Genomic DNA, 26420 nt, shown 5'->3' with positions numbered 1-26420 from the left:
ACAAAAATACCAACTACAAAATACAATACAAACAAAAACTGCAACAAGCACCAATAGAGGCTTTCTGTGGCCAATACTTTTTCACCAACGAAAATCTTGTTTTAGAGAAAATAATCTGAATTCAGTCTAATAAACAGCAACATGTGATTGTCGATGACGTATAGAAGCTACTGTAAGATACAGTGTATTGAGAAGATTGGGAGAGAGAGAAAGAGGAATTGTGGAATGGGCATCAGAATTTGGGAATTTCTGTACATCAGAACTAAAGTATATGTAAATGACTTGTTTCCCCATGCAGAAGATGATAAATGTCACTATTTTCGTTTTCCCAAATTTTTTGCTGGTTTCACTTCTGTTTGGTTTCTGAGATGTAGTTGGGCTGAAACCTGCTAACTCTGCTTAATAATGTTACCTGCTTCTTTCTGGATCATTTTAGACCAAGGTATCCGAACATTTATGAATGATGAATACTTCTGCTAGGTAGCAAGAATTGCCTAGACTTGATCATAGGTTGAACTTTCATACCAGACTTCCATCCAAATCAACACAGAAATAATCAATGATTTGATGTTTTGAAAAGTGCATCTCAGTATTTACTAAAAAGGAGCTTGAAGTGTCGTAGAAAAGTTATTCTTATAGAACAGTAATTTGTTCTAACAGGTTTAAATTAAAGGTTTGTTTGTTTGTTGTTTTTGCAGAAAATTGCAATATGCATGGAAAATTTCTGTTAGAAATAAAACTATATAGCACCTTTGCGTGCTAATTAATGTTGTTGCTGTATTATATTTGTTGTAAAGGGAGTCAGCAAAACTAAAAAAAAAAGGCAAATGTATAACGATTATTCGATTACATGTATGCATGGGAGACATCCGAATCGCGTATTCACCATTGCATACCACTTTATAGAAGCAGTACTACAACAAATAGCGAAGGAGGTTTTATTTTATCATACTACTTAGTACCGTAGACCAGTGTAAAGCACCCAGAGGGACACAAAGCTTATGCCCCGGTCACGTGTTCTGTTGGAACAGCCAGTCACGTGGAGGATTCGCGCGAGCGAGCGCCGGGTAAAAGGCTCCCTGTCAGACATGTGCATGTTTATCTGTGACTGCTGTAGTAGATAGTGACGGGGAACATTTAGAGGAATGCATGGAAGTATATTTTTACGCATTGCTGAATTTATATTACCATTCAAAAAAATAATTCAGCCAGGGCTCTGGTGCAGACTGCACAGTTGTTGTTTTTATACTTAAATTGCTGTTTAACGTTTGAACTGGTTGTATCACCTTGGGGCATCGCTTTCACAGGCTATTTAATGATCCGACATCTGAACCGTAACTCTGCATGATAGCTGTGTCTGGGACAATCTCTCTCTCTCTCTCTCTCTCTCTCTCTCTCTCTCTCTCTCTCTCTCTCTCTCTCTCTCTCTCTCACACACACACACACACACACACACACACACACACACACACACACACACACACACACACACACCGGTTATCCTGGACGGGAAATGAGGTGCACACACCGTTTGTGCACGGCGTGACACCCCGTATCAGCCGTTATCCCACTGATCGCGACCATCTGCGGCTGTGTTTTTGGAACTGAAGGCGCACGGACGACAGACACCATGTCGGACATGGAGTGGAATTGCTCCATATCCAAAAAGACTATGATTACCAAGCATTTCAGAGTGCGCAAGCGGAGGGAGATGCTTCTGGCGCAAGTGTGTGTAGTGTGCGGAGTTCTGCTGGCGGCCTGGTGCATGTCAGCGCTCCTCACCAAAACAGGTGAGTGCATGGGGATGGGGATGGGGATGGGGATGTAGATGTAGATGTGGATGGTCAACACCATCTGCTCTCACAGTAATTGTAAGTGGTGTGTTTTTGCGATATTTTACACGCATCACGTGCAGCAGATTTATAGTTTAGGCAGAAATGTATGAGCTCCATGCTACGGTTTCGGGACAGTTACTGTACGTGTTATTAATACTGATGTGGAACGTGTCTGTGTGTGGGACGCTCATAACAATTTCGTCTGAAAGGAATGGGATGCAGATCATCACACATGATTTCGTTGCTGGAATAAGACTAACGACTAGTTATTTAGCTCTGCTTTGTGGAGATGTGCTCCAGATGCCTTGCAGAAATCAGTATAATCGGATGTGTTCATCAGATCGCATGTTGGCTGCGTGCGCGTGACTGTCTGCCCGGTGCCGCAGTGTGTACACAGCGATCACGGTACATCTGCTGTGTCCCCTATAGGACTGTCTACCTGTCTATATGCATACTGTCTGTGCATTGAACAAAAATTGTTTTTCTGGCTCCGTTTCCAATTCTGTGGCCTAAACGGAGTTATATAGAGCTCTGAGCCTGAGAGAGCTATGAGCAAGTACTCAAATATTCAAAATAAATTGTAATAGGTTTTTTGTCTGTAGGCTATATCATTGATAAATGCTCATCAGTGCAGTTATAAAGAGTATAATGTATTAATATAATACAACATATAGTCAGTTATAAAGGCTGTTATGTGCTGCTGTGGGTACAGTATATACAGTGACGTAATAAAGGGGAAACGAATCGGGTTAATTTGTACTTTAATGAAAACAAACAGCATAAAGTGTCTTAGTAAGTTGTTAAGCCACCACACGCCAGTACAGGACATGAAATTAATCTTCCAAAAATATTCCCCCAGTTTGTGTTTCGATGAAGGAGAAAGCGGTATATAACACAACAGGCCAACATCTCTGGTCATTGTGAAAGCCATATGGATGAGGCATTGTTATCCTGGAAGAGACCAATCCTGACTGGATTTGAAAAAACTGTTTCATCATATGATAGAGATCAGTCAGAATAACTTTGTATTGATTTTTTTGTCACCCTTTCAATTGTAGGGAGCAGCAGGATAGATAAGTGCGTTAACATGAAAGCAAGAAATCTGCAAGGTGGTTAAAATCTGGCAGCAGTAATCAGACTTTCAGACTTTATACACATACCTAAAGTCAATTACTGTATGATGCTCCACATTTGACCAAGTAAAATTTCTACTTTCTATTTCTGAACTGTTTTGAAAAAAAAAAAAAAAGAACTGAAAACTGAACTGAAAGAATAACAAAACAAAACAAAAAATTGTTTAAAGACATAATTGAGTCTATATACTAAGTTTTCAGAAAGAGGTGTTTTTTGTATGCTTCTAACAATTAATTAAACTTAAATAAGTGATGTAATGATCTCATGCGGCATAATGCCATTCTATCATGTATGATATCATGCTAACAGGGTTGATGATCAGTCCTGCTGAGTTATAAACAGTGTAGATGTTTCTGCCTGTGTTCCGGGTCTGAAGGTGAACAAGACTTAAGTTTGTAGAGGTTTTTTGATTTTCTGAGACGGCTGACAAGGCTAAAAAAACTGCACATGCTCACAAGGAGCTGTGCCAGTGAGGTTCTTCTGGGCTAATTTAAAAAGTATGCCTGTAAGCAGATCCCCTACTATGGAAGGATTTTCCCAGCAAGTTGATTAAGCAATGAAATGCAGCTTGCTTTTAAAGTACATGATCACTTACAACACATCTACTAAATATAACTCAGTTATTCAATATTAAAAAGATTAGTGCATAAGGAAATAAATAAACCAGGGTTATTAACAATAGTTGTTATAAATTAATTTAGTACAAATAAAATATACCTTTGATGGGAAGAAAATTAAGAAAAATCACTTGAAGCCTTTTAGGAATTGATATAACTTTGTTATAATATTGCTGAATGTCAGTTATCTGTAACTGTTCATACTCTAAAATAAAAAATAAAAAAAAAGGTGAAATCAAATATAATCTGTAATAGACTACAATACTCCCACTTCTTACTAATCTACATGAAAAGTAGCAGGTTTTATTATAAGATGAACATCATAGCATGGGATGTGGTATCTCATTGGTTAAGGTGTTCGACAACTGATCGGAAGGTTGTTGGTTTGAATCCCAGGTCCACCAAGCTGCCACTGCTGGGCCCCCGAGCAAGGCCCTTAACCCTCAATTACTCAGGTGTATAAACTGAAATAAAAATGTAAGTCACTCTGGATAAGAGTGTCTGCTAGGTGCTGTAAATGTAAATAGCCTGATATAACTGGTGAAACATTTTGTATTCGGCACACTAGTATATTTAAAATCCATTGCTTTGGTATACTGTACATTTCAGCTTTACTGAGTTTTACTTTCTTTCTCGGAAATCCCCATTCCATCTTCAGTTCGTTTGTATTAGCCATTTCTGTTTATGCTCTTCAACTATGAAATAAATTCCTGGAATTATTACGACTTTTTTCATTCCATGTTGTCAGATGAACCTAAACCTCTCAGTGGATTTGAGATTAGTAAATTAAAGAATTATTCTCTGATTTTCAGTAATCAGGTTGTAAGGCAGGGACATTATTGTGTCTCTAATCTGATGCTAGTTACATTGATGTTATGTTTATGTTAATTAATCAAGTCACAGTAAACAAGAAGATTAATGATTAAAATGATGCGGCCTATTTTTTTTATCTCAAAATGAATGAGATAAAGGAATGAGAGACAATGGTATATCTCTTATACTGATAAACTACTGATGGTTAAATCAATTCGCTTAATAAAAAAATTCCACTGGTCAGAAAGTCCATTCATATATTCATTCAATCATTTTTTATAACTACTTAATCCTGGTCAGGATCAAGGTGAATCTGGAGAGCATCCCAATGTACTGTACTGTACACTGGGTGTAATGGGAATTGGTCATTCATTCTGAATGGATTACCAGTTTATGCACATTCACATTTACACATACTCAAAAACCAAGGTTCAGTGCAATGAGGCTAGTCCACCTTGAATGCTTTTTGGAAGGTGGGAGAAAACTGGAGAACTGAGAACAAACATATTAAAACACAGGAAGAACATACACAGAATCTCTGCAGCTAAAATAACATCAGGAACTCAGGATTAAACCCAACAGCCTTAAGCTGTGAGATGGCAATGTTTAGAAATAATCCTACAAATTGATCTCAATTCGTTCCTAAGTGGCAAGTTCAGAGACAGTAAGCTCAAGGGCTCTAAATATACATTCACTGGACACTTTATTAGGAATACTTATACTGTGTGAGGCCTCACTTTGCTCTCAGAACAGCCTCAAGTCCTCAAGGCCTGAATTTCACAAGATGTTGGTAACATTCCTTTGAGATTCAGGTCTATGTAGACGATGACTGCCCCAAACAAATCCTGCAGATTTTTCAGGTAAACTCCCATTCCACCACATCCCATAGGTTTTCTACTGGATTCAGAAGAAGGCCACTGAATAATTCTGAACTGAATTGCCATGCTCAAGAAACCATTTTGAGACCATTTTTGCTTTGGGGCATGGTGTATGATTATGCTAGAGGTAGCCATTAAAAATGTTCGATTGTAGCCATGAAGGGATGCGATGAACAATAGTCAAATCTATGGCATGCAACCAATGATTGAGTAGTATCCAACAGCCCAAAGAGTGCAAAAAAAAATTTACTTATCATACCGTAATATGCTGAAAACTGTTATTTTGAGTTGGATGTCCCCTGTGTGTGTGTGTGTGTGTGTGTGTGTGTGTGTGTGTGTGTGTGTGTGTGTGTGTGTGTGTGTGTGTGTGTGTGTGTGTTTGTGTGTGTATATGTGTGTGTGTGCGGCAGGTCATGGAATCATGTTGCAGGAGCACTTTGTTGGACCGACAGACCATCTGGGCCGTAGACTGATGGCCACTGAGGAACATAATGAGACTGTGGAAAAGAACTGCTCTGCACCAGGTTGGACATGCATTCATCTCTGCTTTAGCTCTAATTAAACATGATTTGTTTCAGTAATTGTGCCACAGCATGGTAATTGTGCTCAAATGGCAAATTAAGCTATTGCATGTTGAATCCTGCTCCTGGGGTTATTCCCCTCTGTTAAAGATCCAGTGTGCTGAATGAATGCGATTAAAAAAGATTTGCAGTCATGGGGCAAAGAAATAGTCTGCAGCTGCCTCATGCATAGTATAATTGGAGGTATTGGAAACTATTTTTAGTTGTATTTTCCATCTCGGCAATGACCCTAACTGTATCAAATGACTGTTTCTCGCTTACTCATCATAAAGATAGTAAAAGAAAAGCATGGAGGTTTGTGAGGACTGGTCATTACACAGTTTACTGGGGGATGGGCTTGGGATGTGTTTAAGGATATTTTGCAATGTGTAGTGGAGTCAGAAATTGATGATGCTTACTTGTAAAAAGGCCTCATCATCTAAGTGCTGAAAGTGTTTCGATATGTGCTGCAGAACTACCCAATGTTTGTGAATGGGATCTGCAAGAGTCTGGCCGTTTGTGTGGCTTAACAGAGACTGACTATTCTCAAAGTGTGTGTGTGTGTGTGTGTGTGTGTGTGTGTGTGTGTGTGTGTGTGTGTGTGTGTGTGTGTGTGTGTGTGTGTGTGTGTGTTTGTATGTGTGTGTAATGTTAGCCACTGTAATTGGTGAGAAAGCAATAGAAAGATGAGATCTTCTAAAAGAAAGGGGTTGTTCTATCTACAGTTTAGTCTATTTGTCCATAGGACCTTTACCAGACAGCAGCATTTTTCATACCATGCAATAATTGGTGGGTTGTTTGTAGACTTTTGGTTTCAGACAAACACAAATATGCACTAATGTTTCTGTACGTTGTCCTAATTGGTGAAATATATTGACTCATACAGTAGCATGGTTTGCAGCAATAGGACCATGATAATCACATGATTTTAAAATTAGTGTTATATTAGATGCACCTTCTGATAATCTGTACTGTGGAGAATGCTACAGTATGCTGATGAAATGTCTTTGGCTTAAACAAGTGCAGAACTCAACAAGCTGGCATGATGGACCATAAACATGTCAAGTGGGACGTTCATATCAGTGTACACTTACATGGATTCGATTAATTTAACGAAAAAAAGTATGGTATGATTTTTACTCATAATAATATCATTTACTAATTGCATATGACGTCGGATTATCTTGATTCTTGGTGAAAAACAGAAATATTTGCTAGAAATTCTGTAAATATCATTCAATTACCGTGTAGAAAACACAACGCTTTAAAACTTGAGGGGCCGTCAGTCTACAGTTGACACAGCTAACTGGAACAAAGATAAGAATCTTTTAAATAAAAGAGCTTGTTTTTAATTAAAAGATTAACTTAACTGCTTGAGGGCTTTTCCTATGGTTTCAGGGTGAAATTATGGAAAATGTGTCCATATTTGAACAGTTTACTGTATTTAATTGTTGTTTTATTGTAAATTCATTTTTCTTTTCATGTTTTATTGTAAGTTCTGCTATTTAACAGTTATCTTTATTCTCAAGCTTTTCTAACCGAGACAAACCTAGAATTTGGCTTACTGGTTAATCTCTCATCTCACTCATTTTCTACCGCTTTATCCGAACTACGTTGGGTCACGGGGAGCCTGTGCCTATCTCAGGCGTCATCGGGCATCAAGGCAGGATACACCCTGGATGGAGTGCCAACCCATCGCAGGGCACACACACTCTCATTCACTCACGCAATCACACACTACGGACAATTTTCCAGAGATGCCAATCAACCTACCATGCATGTCTCTGGACTGGGGGAGGAAACCCCCGAGGCACAGGGAGAACATTCAAACTCCGCACACACAAGGCGGAGGCAGGAATCGAACCCGGACTCTGGAGGTGTGAGGCGAACGTGCTACCCACTAAGCCACCGTACCCCTTACTGGTTAATGTTTTACCCTGTTAGCAGTAGCAACAAAAAAGCTAGCCAGCAAATCTAATCTTCAAGCTAATTGGCTTTAATATGTTCCTTAGATTTGATGGCAAATTTTTTAATGACCTTTTTTAAAAAGACATTTTTTATATGTATGAGGGAAAGGAGACATGTCATCATGTATGAATCATGGGGTAGATAGAACAAATGCCATACTGTGGAGCCATTGCACTTGCTTGTACTTAGACAGAACACATCCACTACTAAGAGTTTGTCAGTCTCTTGCCAAACATGGCAGTGTACTGGAGTTACATTCCAACAGCTACACCCATAATTCTAAGATGTGTGAACTGCAGGTCTGGTATGAATGAGTAACATTCACACATAAAGCAACTGTCTGATCTGCCAGAGTTAGAACTATCAACATACTGGATGCATCATTTTTTTTTTTTGATCATCCAAAGTAGCCACTGCAGTAGAAAGTATCCAGCTGTACATTCAGCCATCCATGCACCAGCAAATTATGATCCAAAGCATTTGGCTCCTGCTTGTCCTAGTACCACACGGAACATTGATTTTTCTGTCTGTTTTCATACAGAGGAACTCTTGTAGGTTTAAAGTTTAGCTGTAAAAAAGGACTTCATTTCCAGAGTTTGGTTGAATATATATATTAGTATCATTTGTGATTTTATGCTGTCTTGGTAGTTGATACAAATTTTTACCTCAGAGGTTCGTATTATACATATGTAGAATTGTTGTATAAATAATTTTTTTTTTCGTTATATTAGGCTTTTACAAAAAGTCAGGTGCAGGGGTAATTATTCATAGTGTCTGAATATCTAGTATACAGACCTACAGGCCTAAGCAATGGTCCTGGCATCTGCTGTAGGGACAAAAGTTAATGGACCCAGTCACTGGTTCACATGGGAGAAATATGTAGTAGTCTCACAAAGAGAACTAAAAAAAGCTAATGAGATATTTGGAAGCTGTAATGGTCCTGGTATTAATTATTAAACTTGCATGCCAGAGCTCATGAACAGTTTTAATGGTTTACCAGCTGGAGACTAAGTCATTTCTTCAGAGTGGAGGGAAGAAATTCTAACAGTCAAAATATAAGAGGCTGAAAACTGGGGCTCAGCAGATAGGTTCATCGTGTCAGCTCCTGTGATGGTCTAATCGACATGCCTCAATGTCAGTCATATGCTCAACCGGACTTCATTGAAAATTAGGGGTACAGAGATATTAGGGATTTCTGACTGCTCAGGTGATTTCAGATGATTATGTGTGTACTAAAAACTGTTTGGTGTTGCAACTCTGTTTATAAAGGTTATGTTAAAATGTTAAACACTGTTTTGTGCTACTATATGCTACTGTATGGTATCCATTTACTGGCAGGAGAATGTTGTAGCTCCAGAATTGTGTTTGAAACAGCTATGAATATGCAAATGTTTAAAAGCTTGCATTTGTGCGCAAATATAAAATATGTGTGGATGTACAAGATCCTCTTTCTCTGATGTGACCTTGAGGCTGTCCTTCAAGCCATATCCTCTTCTCTTCTCTCAGTATGATAGGGTGGGGGCTGTCTGTAAATAGAGAAATGTGATCAGGGCATGTGATCAATGTTCTGTTGTACTTCCTCCTGTTGCTCCTGGCAGTCAGGAAGACTCAGATGAAAGCAGTGAAGAAACATCCAGAAACATGAAGTGTAATGTATTTTAGGATTCTAAAGGTTATATAGTATTGAAGTACTTATAGAAGGTTGTTGCCTCTGCTGATTTTACGCTCCATCAGATGGTAGTGTGGATAGTGTTTGTTGAGGATAGACCTGGACACACAGGAGCTTTGTCTTCCAAACATTGGATTGTGCACTGCAGAGCTACTTTGTCAGAATGGGATAATGCAGATAGTCATGTTGTCACATGGGGTTCCAGGGCTCAGAGGGCCAGAGCCATGGGTGACAGATGGACAGTGGAGGTGTCCAAATTCGCTTCAGTGCAATTCAGTCTGTCAGTGGCCAACAGGGACAACCTCAGGCTGGAGTTCCTCCTAAAAACCATCCTCCTGAGACTGCATTATTTCTGCACCACTTAGTTTGTGTTATCAACTCAAACATGTCTGTTAGTTATATCAGTGTGTTATCCTGTTATCGCACACGAACGATCGGACGAAATTGTATACAAAACAAAAAGTGATACAGCTCCCACATACTTTAACACACAGGGGTGAGCCTGGTCTCATTGGAAAGAAGTGATTCTCTAGTTTCAGATACAAGTGTCAGATTGATTCTAGGCCTTACTGACACAAAGTTACAGAGGCTAGAATGGAAAATTTTGATTTTCGCCTGAGGTTTTTAATTTATCTTATTTCTCTGGAACATGTTAGGTAACATTTAACACCTGAGGGTCATAGCCACATGTCTTGGCTTTCACCAAAAAAAAATCAAGTCAAAAGACCCAAAAATGGCTTCAATAAAACTATTTTTCTACGGACATGTCCATCCGGTCATGTGTTTCTTGTTTACTTGTTTACTGTATAACTTTGAATTAAAAGACTGCATGCTCAGTTTAAATGGCCAAAAACCAGCACAGCCTCTCTCTCTACTATTCTGCTGTGTAAAGAGGCCTGTAACCTGACACCCTGAGCTGGGAGAGTGTGAAAAGTTCAAGGATTGCGCAATAAACCCATCGCGCACGATTTTCGCGCAGAAGCCAGCATTAGAGAGGCGGGTCGTGGCATACCGTTGGAATCGTCTTCTTATTGGCTAAAGAGCTGTATAGGTCCCGCCCAATTTCATTGCTATTGGAAGGAGTAATTGTCAGTCAAAGGCGGGTTCCCAAAAATGATGTCTGACCTCATTGGCTTCTCAGCCGTCTATCTCTGCAATACAAGCACCGATTGGCTTAAGTGAGGGCTTGTTTGATTCGTTGCGCCCTGGGCTATAAATATGACGTAAATTTAGAATTTTTGAATACCCCAATGAGAAGTTAGAGCCGAAACAAAGATGGTGGCGCACCACTGTTTCCAATTTTTCGGAATATTTGCGGCGCGACCAAAGCGTTTTGGATTAAAAGGCTTACAGATTTCAGTTCCTTGGACCTGTGTGGATTTTTGTGGAATATTTGTTTTGGAATATATTACCCCAGTGAAGAAAGGGATGCGTCTAAAGGTAAGGAAAAACTGGTCTAGCGCCACCTAGGTCAGTTTTCTCCCAAAAATTTTTTCTAAGAGTATGACGGCTATGAATCATATTATGCTTTGTGCGTGGGCTTAAAAAAATATTGAGAGTATAAACTTTACTAGAAACATAAGTTTTTTCGTGTTTTTAGAGGATTTAATGCTTAAAAGTTACAATGAAATTATGCAGCTTCAGCCCCTAGCGGTAGTGTTCCACAGGTGGAACGGTGTTCAATAACAAGATAAATTATATTAGCCCTTCATTTTAAAATATTTAAATGTGATATTAAACAATAGCTGAAAAAGCTGGATTGTCTTGAAACTGAACACGAGGTAGTGATGTCGATCGAAGCCAAACACGATGTGCTGTGATACATGTTTCTGTGTGTAAAACTGTATTGCTTGTTACCTTGCATTAGGTTTGATGGCACAACTTGAAGTGTACTGTAGCAGCCTCACAGCTGTGCTGTTTTGCATGTTCTCACCATGTTCATGTGGGTTTCCGTTCTCCTCCCAATAGATCAATTGGATCTTTTAAACATTGCCTGCTATGTGTGATCTTATGATGCTCCATGATGTCATGTGTACATGCATCCTGTGCATCCCTTACAGCATAGAAGTATTTTTTCTATCTCTAGCACTTTTTAGGTAATTGGTCTTTTTTTAAATTTAAGTAAGACATCAGGTACTGGTTAACTGGTTGGTGGAATAATGGCATAAATGTATCGGCACAATTTGTCAGCCCAAATAGATATTAAAGTGCATAATATTTGATTATTAACATGCATATAATTTTTTTATATACTTTATCCTATGTACTTCCAAATAAGGTTAATAGTCTACAATTCTTTCTACTATTAAAGTATTAAAGTACTATTACTACTATTCTACTATTTTTTGCAATGTCCTCATTTCAAGAGACCTAAAGTAATTGCTCAGATACAGTATATGCTCAGGTGGTTTTTAGCCAGCTGTGTCTTTGTCTTTGTGCATCATTGCATGAGAGAACTAAGAAACTATCAAGTGAAGATTCTCAATATGTGCACATGTGCTGCTATTTCTCAGTCAAGTCTTTATTTATCATAAGGGACTTATTGGAAGGGAATGATTTGGTTTTTTTAGGGGTCAAATTTACATGTTCTGCCATGTCAACTGGCAATATCAATTATTTTACCTCATCCTAAGTAAGCAATTTACTTAACAAACACAGGACGTAAAGCAAAAACTTTTCAAAACAAGATGGAACTGAAAATATACTTGACTGAGCACCAACAGTTCTGAGACTTCAGAAAGTCAGTCAAAAGATTAGACTTGGACTACACATTACAATATGTGTTGCTGCCAATATCCCCATAACTGTTAATAATAAATACAAGTCATAATTTTTCATTAAACCGTTATTTTTCATAATTGGAGTCTATAACATTTTGCTGTCTTTTTTGTTCTTTCTTTAAAAAAATCTGAATTCAATATTTCTTATGAATAATTTAGATTATTTTTTCACATTATATTTGCTCAGTGTATGCATCCCAACATCATCACATATAACTATCAGCTTTAACATTATTTGGCTAACATTGTCTTAACATAAGTGTTTTTGGTTAACATTGTTCTTTCAGATCTTTCTCTCAGACATGTTATTGTTCTAGATTATGATTGATTTTCGAACAAAATGTTTACAAACTGCACTCTAGATTTGAATTCTAGAGTTCTGAACCCATATACATATACACATAATAATATAAATGTTGAATGAGTGATCCCTCTACAACAGGGGTTTCCATCATTACACAATTTACCATTACAGATGCAGTGTCAAATGGGCCAGACCAAACAAAATCATCTTAATGTGTTCATTTATCAGAATATACCTATGTGAAAGGTGTATTCTGAAAGAACGAACAGATAAATCACCTACAAGACCGATAAACAGACTGCATGCCATTTCAAAAAGAAAATCTACAATATACAGTAGTTCCAAATGATACAGGCCTACAATTCACTTTCTTGAATATATTTAGATTTTATGTAGATTATATAAATTCATGTGTTGAGAAGTGCTCAATTATGAAATACAAACTTATTTATTTAAGAAAATATATTATTTAAATGAATAATTATTTATAAACATAATATAAATATTATATTAATAAATTAATAAATTGTCTCTAAACATGAATCAAAATATGAGTCTTAAGTCACACTGTATGTTATTCCTGTTATTTATTCAGTTTCTTCATTAATTGTGACAGTAATTTTGTGTATATGTGCATGAAAATCATGAATATTGCCTCTAACACGTATTCTCATTTCAGCCATCCATGAGTTCCCTGAGGACATGTTCACAAACCGAGAGCGTACACAAGGCGCCGTCCTGCTGCACATATTTGCTGTAGGTAAACTCAGTGTCTGTGGCTGTGCTGTCAAAGCCTGGCTGCTCTCCACAATTGACCCTGTCATGTAAGATGCATGGAACAGCTCTGACAACTTCGTGATCAGTATAAAATTGTTTTCCAGCTGTTTATTGTGTCATGTGACTGGAAAGCACCATGTGAGTAGAGTGTGTAAAGCTGCTAATGAATAAAAACACAAACAAGGCTTCAGTGACTCTTGAGGTCCCCTGAGCACATTGTCATCATAATAGGTATAGTTATGCTGCACTGCATCTAAAATAGAAAAGAGATACAATATTGAATTGACATTACCTCCATTACTTATTTTTAATAGTATCACATGATATACAGTATTCACTCGCAATCCACTTTATTAGGAGTACACTTACACCTGCACATTCATGCAGTTATCTAGTTAGTTCAAGTTGCCAGATAGTCTGTAATCACTCAGATAGTTACTCTTTACAATATGATGAGTGAGCAAAAAAAAAGTGTCTCAGAACACACAACACATTAAACTTTGAGGTGGATGAGCTACAACAGCAGAAGACCACATTGGGCTTCACTCCTGTCAGCCAAGTACAAGTATCTGAGGCTCTCATGAGCACAGACTCAACAAAACTGGACAGATGAAGATTAGAAAAAAATGTCCTGGTCATTTTCCAGTCCAGTAAACTCTAGTTGGTCTATTTTATAAATTCATTAGAAACAATATAATTGATTGTTATTAAATGATTTATAATATATAAATGATTATTAATTAATTAATTAATCTATTTTATCTATCTATTTTTATCTATTTATTTATTTGTTTGTTTGTTTATTTATTTAGGCTGTCTACATGTTCTTGGCTCTGGCCATCGTATGCGACGACTACTTTGTTACGTCGCTGGAGAAGATCTGTGAAGTAAGTTGGAGTATAAAAGCTTTAATTCTGAAACCAGTGTCCATTTTGAATCACACCTTCAAGCTCAATCCATCTCGGGCCTGCTCTGTGTTGCATGCTCTCAGGCTTTTCACTCTTAACTGCACTCTGATCATTTGTATGCAACTCTTGTCATCTGTCAGAAACTGCACATGAGTGAGGATGTAGCTGGTGCAACATTTATGGCAGCTGGAAGCTCAGCTCCTGAGCTTTTTGCCTCCATCATTGGTGAGACACACACATACACACACACACACGTTTCCACATAAGCTATCGTGAGTTGCTATAGGGGCTGAATATTGTGTTTTCTGCAGGTGTGTTCATCACACATGGAGATGTGGGTGTAGGCACGATCGTGGGCTCAGCTGTCTTCAACATTCTCTGCATCATTGGTGTGTGTGGAATTTTCGCAGGACAGGTGTGTTTGTTTGTGTGTGTGTGTGTGTGTGTGTGTGTGTGTGTGTGTGTGTGTGTGTGTGTGTGTGTGTGTTCTGTTTCTGAAATTTGTCCCTCTGAAATTTGAAAAAAAAAGCAAAACAGTACTTTTTTATTTGTCCATTTCAGTAGTTCTCTCACTTTAGACCGTTTCATACAATAAAAATATTGTGCTGTGCTTTTGTCATTGTTGTTGTTGTTGTTCTTCTTCTTTCGGTTGCTTTCTGTGCTTTTACTCTTTACAATACTATAATACCTTACTTACAGCTAATTGAATCAAATAATTTTAGCCCTGATATTCTCACTGATTTAAACATTATTTCATTTAAACTGTTTTGTATGCAAAACAGGGCAGATAATTCATTCCTGTGAGTGTGTTAAACATGAGCAGCAACTGGAAATGATGCCATTGGCTGGACTGCAGTGTTTCAGCAGAGGCCTACAGTACTCAGTGCTGTCAAGTGTCACGCATTGAGAGTGACAGTCACGCATTTTGGTCTTTTCTCACGCTCTCACGCCACACATCGTATTTATAATGCAGAAAAACTTTTTGACTATATATCATATATTTAATATGCCGCACCGCTGTCTCTATGGAACCGGGCAAGAATCAAGCGCGTCTCAGTTCTTAGTCGAGCCTGACACTTATCAGCCAATCAAAAAAAAGGAGGCTACACAATAGCCAATCAGAAAATAGCACTATCTGGGTAAGATTTAATGCAACAACCAATGAAAAAAAACCCTTCATTAGAGAGGATATTTTCGATGGTCGGTTTGAACAAAACCTCAACACGACACAGCTTGTCTCTGGACGGGACATTGTCCTCAATCATGAGATCATTACAATGATATAAACACTTATAAAGCTCTTTTCTTTCTTCTGAAGGTTGTCTTTCTCACCAAGTATGCTGTGTTTCGGGACTCCCTTTACTACACGCTGTCTGTTGTGGCACTTATAGTAGTAAGTATGATATTAAAGTATACAGAGTTTTTTAAGGAATGTTTCAGTATATTGCAAATCCAAAATCAGTTGTGAAAGCAAATGTACTTTTTATATAACAAATCTTTATATTTGCAATAAAAGAGTTATTTAGGCTGGACATGTAGCATTGTGAGTAAACAGGTAATACTTTATTTATAATACATATAAAAGCCTATTGGCCAGGTTCAGCTTCACAACATCTCATGATCACACAAATGATAATTTCTTATGTTTTGAGAAAAAAAAGACTTATTTAATGATTGTTCACTTTAGTGTGTCTCCTTTTATAGTTCATCTATGATGGGCAGATTATGTGGTAAGTGCCTCAGTGCAGTTAAAGCAGTGTTTCTGAGTTTTAGTTGCTGAATCATAACCTACTGTCCACTGCTCTCTTCTGACAGGTGGGAGAGTCTGGTGCTCATGGTCATGTATGTTGGCTACATAATCATTATGAAGTGAGTTCTTCCACACGGTACAACCTGTTTTGTAATTCTCTGGTAAAACCCAGGTGCATTTATTGTAACTTTGGTGCATGAACAAATATCATTTAAATGGAATTTAGTGATTATGACATCTGCCCAGCAAAGATATTTTACTAATATTTGTCCTCATGACGTTGATGGAGCGATGCCATCTGCACAATGCTAAACCGGTGGCTATAAGCTTCTTGTGCTTGTCTGCTACATTAGCCTGGTAGTTACAGAACAAAATAAAAAAAGCAAAGACAAGATTTACTTACTGAGCACTTTATTAGGAACACCTTTACATCTGCTCATTTATGTAATTATCTAATAAGCCAATTGCGTGGCAGCAGTGCAATGCATTAAGTCAGGCAGATACAGTCAGCGACTTCAGGTAATGTTCACATCAACCAGCAGAATGGGGAAAATGTGAGCTCAGTGGAAAAAACATAGGTTGGATTGATAAATCTGGATTGCTGCTGAGGCACACATGGAAAAATCAATCAAAATTTGGTAGCAACAGCATGAATCTATGAGCACAACCTGCTTCATGTCAATAGTCCAGGCTGGTAGAGGTGGTGTATTGGTGTGGGAAATGTTTTCTGTCCACACTTTGGGCTGAATCAGCTTTATTTCCAAGTGCTGTTTTTGTGGCATGAGCATGTGGTAGAATGGACGTTTCACAGCATGAAAATGCTCCTGATTGCTCTCATGCTCTCTGGTTCAAATCTGCAGTCATGTCAGCATGAACCAGAACCTCAAAGGAATGTTTCAGCATCTTATGGAACCCATGGTTATGAAGAATTTAGAATGTTTTGAGAGAAGAAGGAAAAACTACCCAGTATTAGTATAGTGTTCCTAATAAAGCATCCTTGAGTGTACGTCTTCACAGACTGGGGAAAATTCAACATATTTTATTTTTTAAAACCAACTTATTACTTTAAAGCATAACAAATTAGGTTAAACAAGTGAACATATCATGTATCATGTACATAAGAATGATTAGATCAGACAGAACAGAAGATGTATTAATAAATTAAAGAATTAATAAATAACAGATAAACGACAAAGCTCAGTTGGAGATTTCTCTTTTTCTCAGGTTTAACACCAGCATACAGAACTACTTTTCTGGTAAAGAAGATATGGGTGTTGCCAATGGTAATGCCGTGACCAACGAGTTGGAGGACGGTAATGCATATTATGAGCAGTTTTGGGATGATCCCTCATGGCCATTACTCAGTTCAGGTAAGGGTAACTAGACAGGCTTCTTTCCTCTGCACCAGCTCAGCTCCCTCTCTTCTGCACTGCCTCTTCTTCAAATCAACACGTACTCACAATGATTACTGCTGAGACTAACAAAATTTTCTTGCCTCTTTCCTGTCAGTTTGAAGCTTTTCTGCTCAGTAGATGTTCACACTAGCTGCCAAAGTTAGTAGTGTGAAAGGTAGAGAAGGCACTGCTTGCCTTTTGAGTAGATTATCTGTGTGTTGTGTGTTTTCAATTGTGTCATTAAAAATTCCTTGAAAGAAAGCCTGTCTGCTTAGCCTTACTAAATACTTCAACCTTTCACTCCAGATTCCTGTCTTTTTTAAAAGCAAGAATGTACAGTACATAGTATACAACTTGTGTGTTTGTCTGTGTGTATATGTTCATGTACGTGCATTGTTTGCTTTACTATGTGAATACTTGTGTGATGTGTATGTTAGTAATATAGGCCTAAATATTAATCGGTGATGTTCAAGACCTACTGTACTGTGCTCAAGGCCACATGATGTCATAGTGTATGTTGTAGAAGTTTTTATTCTTGGTACATTTCTATCTTTGCCCTATTTATGTCACAGTGGCCTTAGCATGTGCCCGAGTGCCTCATGGGGGTAAAGATGGGTCTTCATTTATATATTTTTTATCTACTCTGTCATCCCAAGTTAATTCCTGCCCATTAAGCAACTACCAATCTTAGAGGATGAAAGAGACTAACTGAGACTAGCTTACAACTTTACAAACTACTTCTCATACAGTGTCAAGAGGAAGCTGTATGCACTTGGGGAGGAAAGTCTAACTGGGCTTTTCCCTCTGTATAAGCTAACAGTTATCTAGAGTGTCTCTGAGAGACAGGTGAAAGAGGAATGACATCCTTCCCATCAGGACAGCAGGATCAGTTATATGCTTCTGGATTTCCATGATATCAAATTAAAAATTTCCCAACAACAGTTCAAATGCTTAGCTGGTGGTTCTTCAGTCTGCACCAAAACTATTCTGATCCTCTGCCAGAGATATGTTTTATATCAAAAATCAGAATTGACATGTTCATATGGCTGATTCTTTTATTCAAAATAATGTACAGTACATTTGATACAGGATACAGCTAAGCAGCAAAGCATTAAGAGTCTTGCTCAAGGATTTGCTCACTGTGGCAGCTTGGTGTTGGGATTTGAACTTACAAATGACCAACTCTGTAACTACTGAGCTTCACATAATATTTCTGTACTTGTGTTTAAGAGTGTGTGTGTGTATAACTGTTTTTGGTGTTCAGTCAGATTTCGAAAAAATATCACAAACGGTTTGCATAAAAATCGAACTATTCTCAACAAAACATGATTCTCTTGCTTATACTAATCGTAATTTAAACATCATTCTAATTATTAGATGTAATAATGTCGATTGAATATAATCGATTCATGTAGTTTTAATGTAAACAATTTACATTATGAAATCTCATTAGTATGTTAGGTGAGATCTAAAACTATATTATTACATTTAGGCAATTAAAGCATTCATGGTAGTATAGTGTTTTTGGTTTGAGTCTCAGCTCAGGTATAAGCTCAGTTGGATTTTATTCATATTTATTCATAATAAATAAATGCTCAAATCATGTTAGAAGAATAAAATGAATTAATTGTATTTTTGTTACTTAATACAGTCACATACCACCGATGTACGCATTTGAATGAAATAAATTCAACAAGACTTTTATGTCATTTTTGTATATTCCCAGAGTACTCTGAATCAAATTGTTCAGATTTTGATTTCACATTTGTTGGCCGCATTGCATCACCTCTTTGAACTTAAGATAAGTGCTTCAGAAGAGTCGTCAATCAGTGAAGATGGGACATTGTGGCCCTGTAGGGGTTTGCATGAAATAACCACATGTTTTCCGCATGATTAATGCTGTTGAGTGTATAGCGTAGCACAAAAAGTGTGACCAGATTTTTTTATTCACTTTTTCACCAGGAAGACAAAAGGAAAACTTAGTTGAGAGAGTTGTGAGATATGCATAGATATGTAGGTCTCAAACATCACTGATTAATGTGTGTGTGTGTGTGTGTGTGTGTGTGTGTGTGTGTGTGTGTGTGTGTGTGTGTGTGTGTTTATTTTATTATTTTTTTATGTTTGGTGCATGAATAGTGGGAGTGGTGGGTTTACTGACATAAAAAATGGGAGACAGATTTTCCTGAATTTCTTCTATTTGTCCAGAATTCTGTTATTTTAACTGAAAAATTGATGTATTTACAGATTTAATGCATATATGTCTCTGTTTGTAGTAAAACCTAATAAGATGTACACACGTGGCTCGGTTGTGATGGTGGATGAGATGATGAACTCCAGTCCTCCAAACTACCGTTTCCCTGAGGCTGGTCTTAGAGTCATGATCACCAATCGCTTTGGGCCTAAAACCCGCCTGCGCATGGCAAGCAGACTCATCATTAATGAGGTGAGCAGCCTTCAAATCTAATAATGGAAACGTCAGTGTTAAAAAGAGCGGTTGCCAAACATTTCCAGCAGGAGTCCTAAGCATGAGATAAAAAGGGATTTAACTGGCTGATGTGATTTTCCACTGACTGGCAGTAAAAGAATGGATTTTAAAGGTGACGCAGAAACAACAGAAGTTTTTTTCCATTCACTGGGGATTTTCCACTGGGATTTAGAAATCACCTGTTAAGACTTCCTCAGTCCAACAACCTGAGCTCTTTTGGTATTTTCCATGTTTTTACTAAGGAAAACACCTTGAACATGTGAGATACTGACATGATGCTGACATTTTTTATACTCTGTAAATAATTTAATAATCTACATAATAATACAGTATTTAATAATAAATGTGCACAGACATGCACTACTGTATATTGCCAAAAGTTTGTGAACATCTGACTATCACACCCATGTAGCTACAAAGTTGGAAGCACAAGACTCATGGTGTAAGGAAGAACTCGAGTGTCCTGCATATAACCCTGACCACAGCTCCACTAAACACTTCTGGGATGAACTGGAACACAGAAACACAGACCACAGAACACATGTGATAGTCATAGTGATGAGTGTGATTGTCAGGTTTAGAGAAACCTTTGGCCATATAAAGTACTTATAAATATGTAACAAATAAGGATACGAAGTTTAGCAAAAATAGACTCCTAAATGTGAATCTGAATCAGCTGCATATAAAAAGGATACAAAACACATTGTTAAAAAGAAATTCTATTTCAAATTTAACAGCAACAGCGACTAATGCAGGGATCCAATGGAATGGACAGCACATTAGTGGCTGATGGGAAAGCAGACACCATGGAGAATGGAAACGTACCAGAGGACAAACTAACTGAGGAGGAGGAGGAAATTGAGCTATCTTCACCCTTCATCATGCCTGGTTAGAGACTCATACACACAATATCCCTTACTAATATGGTAGACTGTAATATGGCATATAACTAACATTTCTAGTAGTTCAAACAGTCTGTACATAATTTGATTTTTATTATGAGCAGAATTTTGATGATCTCAGGTCTGGAGAATCTTTGTTAATAATTTTATGTAGAGAGGCAAAAGCTCTGCAGTGTACTTATTACACACTTTTCTGGCGGCAAGCTTCAGAATCTCAAAGGCTACACTCGTATTGTCTATCCACCAGCAAAAAGAGCAACAAAGAACTCAAGTCTAGTTAGTTAGTTAGTTAGTTAGTTAGTTAGTTAGTTAGTTACAATTGTAACTAGGACAACTAGCATCATTTATGGCAGAATGCCAAATTAGAGGAGATAAGCAAGCATTCTTTTATCAGTTAACAAAAGTTATCAATCAAATCTTTGCCATGTAAATTAGATCTGGATTCAGCTAACTACAAATTCAGCCACTACTCATGAATATAGTGATAAGTTTATTCTGGTAGTTCCTCTCTTTAGTTCTCAGCTGCACTGTCGCATTATAAATAATCGTCTGACTGCAAGTCAGGGTTTCCGCAGTGAAGAGTAAACGGAGGAAGAGCTGAGTGAGGGGGCGGGGCTTGTAATTGAATATAGGATAAACAGGATATTTTCTCTTCAACTGGCGTTATAATCACAAGCAAAAAGCCTTTAAATCATAATGAATATGTAAATGAAAAAGGTTCAGTAAATAGGAAATCCTATTTTAAGATGAATCTTCAGTAATCCAACTTCCTACAGTGATTTATTAGGAACACTATGGCAAACACATAAACCATATGACTTTAGATTTCTTTAGATTTTGTGACCAAGATATTATCACAGAAAGTTCACAGGATTGCATCTTTAAAAGGTTTCGGTGACAATTAAATGTGAAATTCCAAAAAAAAACAAAAAAAAAACTTGCAAACTGTCAGGATTTTTCTGTAAAAGGAAGCATTTCCTGTCTACATTCAGTGTTATGTAAAGCTAAAGACTTACGACTCAACACTATGACTTAGCAAAGCCTTAGAAAAAACGTTCAATTATTCTAAAAGATATGGCTGAATAGTAATGGAGCTTCTTCTGCATGTTCAAACATCTGAAGCTAAATAAATTATTATGTGTATAATTTAGTATTAAAGCTCTTTGTCTAAGCCAGATAAGAAGCAGTCACACGAAGAAATCTCAGTCTCAGTCTTAGGCACGATGCCTGTCAAATTTTCCCTTGAGTAAAGTTAACAAAAAATAATCCCTTTGGACAAGGAACCCAGAACTTATTGTTGTAAGATTATCAGCTTAACATTCATGGACCTTCTCAGGAGGTAACAGTCACGTTTAATATGGATATTGCATGTGTTTCCTTATGATTCAGACATTCATTAAAGCTATTGCACAGTCCACAGGGCATGTGTAAAACTTTATGATGAACTGTATTTCCATGCAAACAAATCTCCACAGTGAGCTTTCCTCAAGTTAAATGCCATCGGGTCTCAGTGAATGAGGGTGACGTGTTATCTCATTTTACCTGCAGGAGGCACTATGAACAGAGTGAAGTTCCTCATTTCATGGCCTATCCTGGTGCTGCTGTACTTCACCGTGCCGAACTGTGGGAAGCCACGCTGGGAGAATTTCTTCATGCTGTCCTTTTTTCTCTCCACTCTGTGGATAGCTATCTTCTCATACTTCATGGTGTGGATGGTAAGTGTGTTTGAATTTGAGTTTTCGCATCACCTGTCTATTTACTATATCATTTCAGAATCTCTAAAGCATTTTGTCCATTTTGATTCTCAAAAACTTTATAGAATATCACTGTATACAATGTCATCATGAAATCATTTTATTATTTTGTGCAGGTGACGATTATCGGATACACACTGGGAATACCTGATGTTATAATGGGCATCACTTTTCTTGCAGCCGGCACCAGTGTTCCTGACTGTATAGCTAGCCTTATAGTCGCCCGACAAGGTAGTGTTCTTGTGCATTCATAGTCATTCATTATAGTCATAGTCATAATCATACGATTTTTCACTTCAACTCCTCTTTCTGGTACTTTCTGTATTCGTTTATCTATGATGTATTATATGTGTACATCCGCAGGCCTGGGAGATATGGCCGTCTCCAATACAATCGGCAGTAATGTCTTTGATATCCTGGTTGGGCTCGGTGTTCCCTGGGGCATCCAGACAATGGCTGTCAACTATGGATCAGTGGTATCTGTCACGCTGTCTCCCTGACGAATATTCTCATACCCACACACATTCACTAAGGAGAACTGGGTGAAGCACAGCAATGTAAATGCTATTTCTTTACTCTTCTCACAGGTGAAAATCAACAGTAGAGGATTGGTGTATTCTGTGGTGCTGCTCCTGGGATCAGTGGCTTTGACTGTAGGTTGATGTGAGGAACGTGTGATACAATTTGCAGCAATAACCATACAGGCCTGGAAAAAAGAATTACATTTTTTTTAATAATGAAACACACAAACTGGCATGAAAGTAACTAAAAACCAGAGACGCAGTACATGTATGCATTACTTATGTACTTTTTCTCTACTCCAGTAGTGATAAAACTCAGATTTAAGCACAAAATGCATGGAAGCTCTTACAAAAAAAAAAAAAAACCAAAGCAGAGGAAATATCACACATATTGAGAAGTTGCAAATGATGCTTTGGATATTTTGCACATATCATTCAATCCCCAGACCTTCCCTGGTCTTCCACAGAAAGATCTGACTGATATTGGCTTGTATAATCTCAAGGATGCTTTGCCACTCATTCAAGAGAACTGCAAAGCTCATGAACATCAACACACCACAAGTTTAATTAACTTACTGTTACTGTTCTTGTTTGACTTGAATGACCTTTCTAAACCAATCCGAGTCATGTTTGTGTACATTATACTCTGTCTTTCTGCACAGGTCCTGGGGATCCACGTGAACAGGTGGAAGCTGGACTTAAAGCTGGGTGTTTATGTGCTCCTGCTGTACGCCGTCTTCCTGTGCATCTCCATTTTGATCGAGTACAACATTTTTACCTTCGTCAATTTCCCCATGTGTCAGGAAGTCTGAAACCTTTGTTTCTGAATCACTTCCAGACTGGACCTACCACCACAATCTCTTATCAGATTTACTTTTTTTTGTCCCAACCTTCTTTCATTCCTGAATATCGATCGCAAAGACTTAAAATTCTGCTGTACCTGCCTATGAAGATGAACGCTCAGTTCTCTGTCCAGGACTCGCTCTGACTGGACCTTTTCACATTAGCAGCATAGCATGTCTATTTGAATTGGATCTACTGTACATGGGTGTAGCCTGAACGTCTTCTCTATATACACAGTAGAAAGAGGAATGCTGTTCAGTGGAAACATCCAAATGCATCCCATTTACATCTGGTCTTCCTTGGAGAAAAATCAAATCAAAATAAAAACGAACCTTGCACTTTAGACATATAGGGTGAGGACTCAAGGCCACACTATGATCGCAGTGAGGAAAGACCTCAGCTCTTTTCTGCTGTAATGCAATAAGGAGAAATAAAGACAGAAGTAGAGTTTAATGACAATAAAGTCATGAGAGAGGTTTTTTTTTTTCTTTTTCGAAGTGTGAAGGACGATAATATTTTTGTGAAGTAAGCAGTGCAGTACAGTAGGACTGTGACAGCAGCCTTTATGAGAAGAGACACCATCAGTTTGTCCTGCTGTGGATTCGCCGTCTGCTCCTGGCTCCTGCACAACAATACAGACAGACAAGGACCGATTAAAACCGTTTGAGCTCCTTGATGGTATAGAAGACAAATTTCACTCATTCACTGATGAGACAAAGACCACAACCATAGATCTTGAAGTTGTATTTTTTGTTTATATGTAAATATGACATTAAAAGTCCTCCTATTTGAACTAGTGCTTCCTTCCAGGTATAGGGCAGGAGGAGTGGATGCACATCCATGACTGGAACGGTCGAATTTTCTTTCTTTTTGAACCGTTCTCTCCAGCTCTCCTTTCTGGGTCTCTGTACTGTTTGTCTGTGCTGCATGATTTGACGCAGCAGATCATGTCGATCTCCCTATATGGCAGCTACCACTCCATCCTGCACCAAACTCAAGAGGCTCAGGAGATTAGACCCCCGAGTAAAGGGCAGATGTGTTTGTGTCAGTGAGTGTCAGTTGTGGAAATGTCAGGTGTCGTTGTTCAGTGCTAAAAGGTGCCGTCGCTGTTATCCATGTGGAAAGGCAGGTGTGTGTGCAGTGTTTCAGTGTGTGCAGTATATATATTGCATAATATGTATGCAAGTGAAAACTGTAACCATTAAGCTGTAACCAGAAGGGCTGGTTCTATTTAAATACCCTTGTGGCTCAAGCATGCAAATATTCATACTACCCTACACTATTAGTGCTACGAGGAATGGCACATTTTTTGTACATGGCTGTGTGCTGTGCATATGGTGTGAGGTGATTTATTTTATTTTTATTTTTTACAAGGTAGTTGATCAGTCTTCAGACGGAATATGACCTATAAACTGTTTAGGTTGTTCCAAGATAAGTTCAAGAATGTTGCTGGAGGTTTGGATTCGTCAGTTCATGTGCTATTTACACTTTGTGTGTTTCAAGAAAGATTAGGAATTACACAATTTACTTCCATATCTGTTTTGTTTGGAATTTCTATAACGATCCACATATATGCAACTATTTTCCTATTTGATTATTGAGCCAAGATTTTGTTCTTGTTATCGTAACAGCTCGTAGGCTACAATAGTACATATAATGAATTTATTTATTCATTAATTATTAGCAAAATTATAACAAATCAGTGTAGATAAGCCATTCGTATGATCTATTTTGAAGTCAGTTGTTCTGTGGCATGTCTATTATTATAATGGTTATTAATTCTACATTTGAACGGAAAGATCAGTATTTTTGACTCTAGCTGTATTTTATAAACTGTGCACTTCAACACAACTGAGTGACCGGATTATTGTTTTCTTCCTTTCGGGGATTAGGATCACTCAGGTGGTGGTATCTTTGTTACCAGTGGTAGCATTCTGACATGAAGCGAAGTATGCACAGAAAAACCCAGCGTATACCTCTTCAGGGGAAACCTTTTAAGTTAAATGAAGGTGTTTTAAAAACCTACAGTACATTTAAGTTCATGCATGAAAGTGCACACCTACAGGACACATGCACTCTTTTTTTGTTCACAAATACACGTGCAGTCTTATTTCAGAGTAAACTGTGACCTGCTGCACTGTGGGCTGGGGGAAACGTGAGCTTGAGCTGGATTGGTTTCCAAGCCACTGATACAAAAAGATAATAATTGAATAGGTACTGTATGACAACAGTGTTTAACTTGAATGTATTGTCTTGCTATAAATGGATGTATCCAACCAATGCATTTTATTGTGAAGCAATAAAATATTCTAAAATATTATCATTCATATTTGAATCATAAGAAAATTGTATGGACACAAATTAAACTTCTACAATTTATAAAGATTTGATGGTGTACAGTGTGCTCTTCTAGCAGAAACCCCTGAGAGCTTAATAGCTGTAATGCACTGTGTTGTGCTGACTTGTGTTTTTTGTGTTACGTCACCTTTTTGCTGTAATCAGTTTTATTGTAGTTTATGCCAAATAAT

At 37.8% G+C, this 26420-nt stretch overlaps 1 protein-coding gene across 2 annotated transcripts; it reads left to right on the top strand.

Annotated features, from left to right (window-relative positions):
* Window positions 1-1028: 1028 nt before the first annotated feature.
* On the top strand, window positions 1029-26277 carry slc24a4a (solute carrier family 24 member 4a). Of its 2 annotated transcripts, none has more exons than XM_027172697.2 (17): window positions 1029-1790; window positions 5688-5801; window positions 13238-13314; window positions 14148-14222; window positions 14384-14468; window positions 14555-14658; window positions 15562-15636; window positions 15948-15973; window positions 16059-16112; window positions 17218-17363; window positions 19661-19830; window positions 20610-20760; window positions 22323-22489; window positions 22645-22759; window positions 22892-23004; window positions 23116-23181; window positions 23712-26277. In XM_027172697.2, exons 1-17 carry the CDS (start codon window positions 1631-1633, stop codon window positions 23859-23861), a joined length of 1848 nt encoding a protein of 615 aa, XP_027028498.1. In that variant the 5' UTR covers window positions 1029-1630; the 3' UTR covers window positions 23862-26277. The 2 variants fall into 2 exon arrangements, with proteins under 2 accessions (XP_027028498.1, XP_027028499.1); XM_027172698.2 differs by having other exon boundaries at window positions 1031-1790; window positions 17218-17306.
* Window positions 26278-26420: the final 143 nt, after the last annotated feature.

The sequence above is a fragment of the Tachysurus fulvidraco genome, chromosome 12 (genome assembly GCF_022655615.1).
Source record: "Tachysurus fulvidraco isolate hzauxx_2018 chromosome 12, HZAU_PFXX_2.0, whole genome shotgun sequence".
NCBI lineage: Eukaryota > Metazoa > Chordata > Actinopteri > Siluriformes > Bagridae > Tachysurus > Tachysurus fulvidraco.
This window is presented reverse-complemented; position numbering and strand designations above follow the sequence as displayed.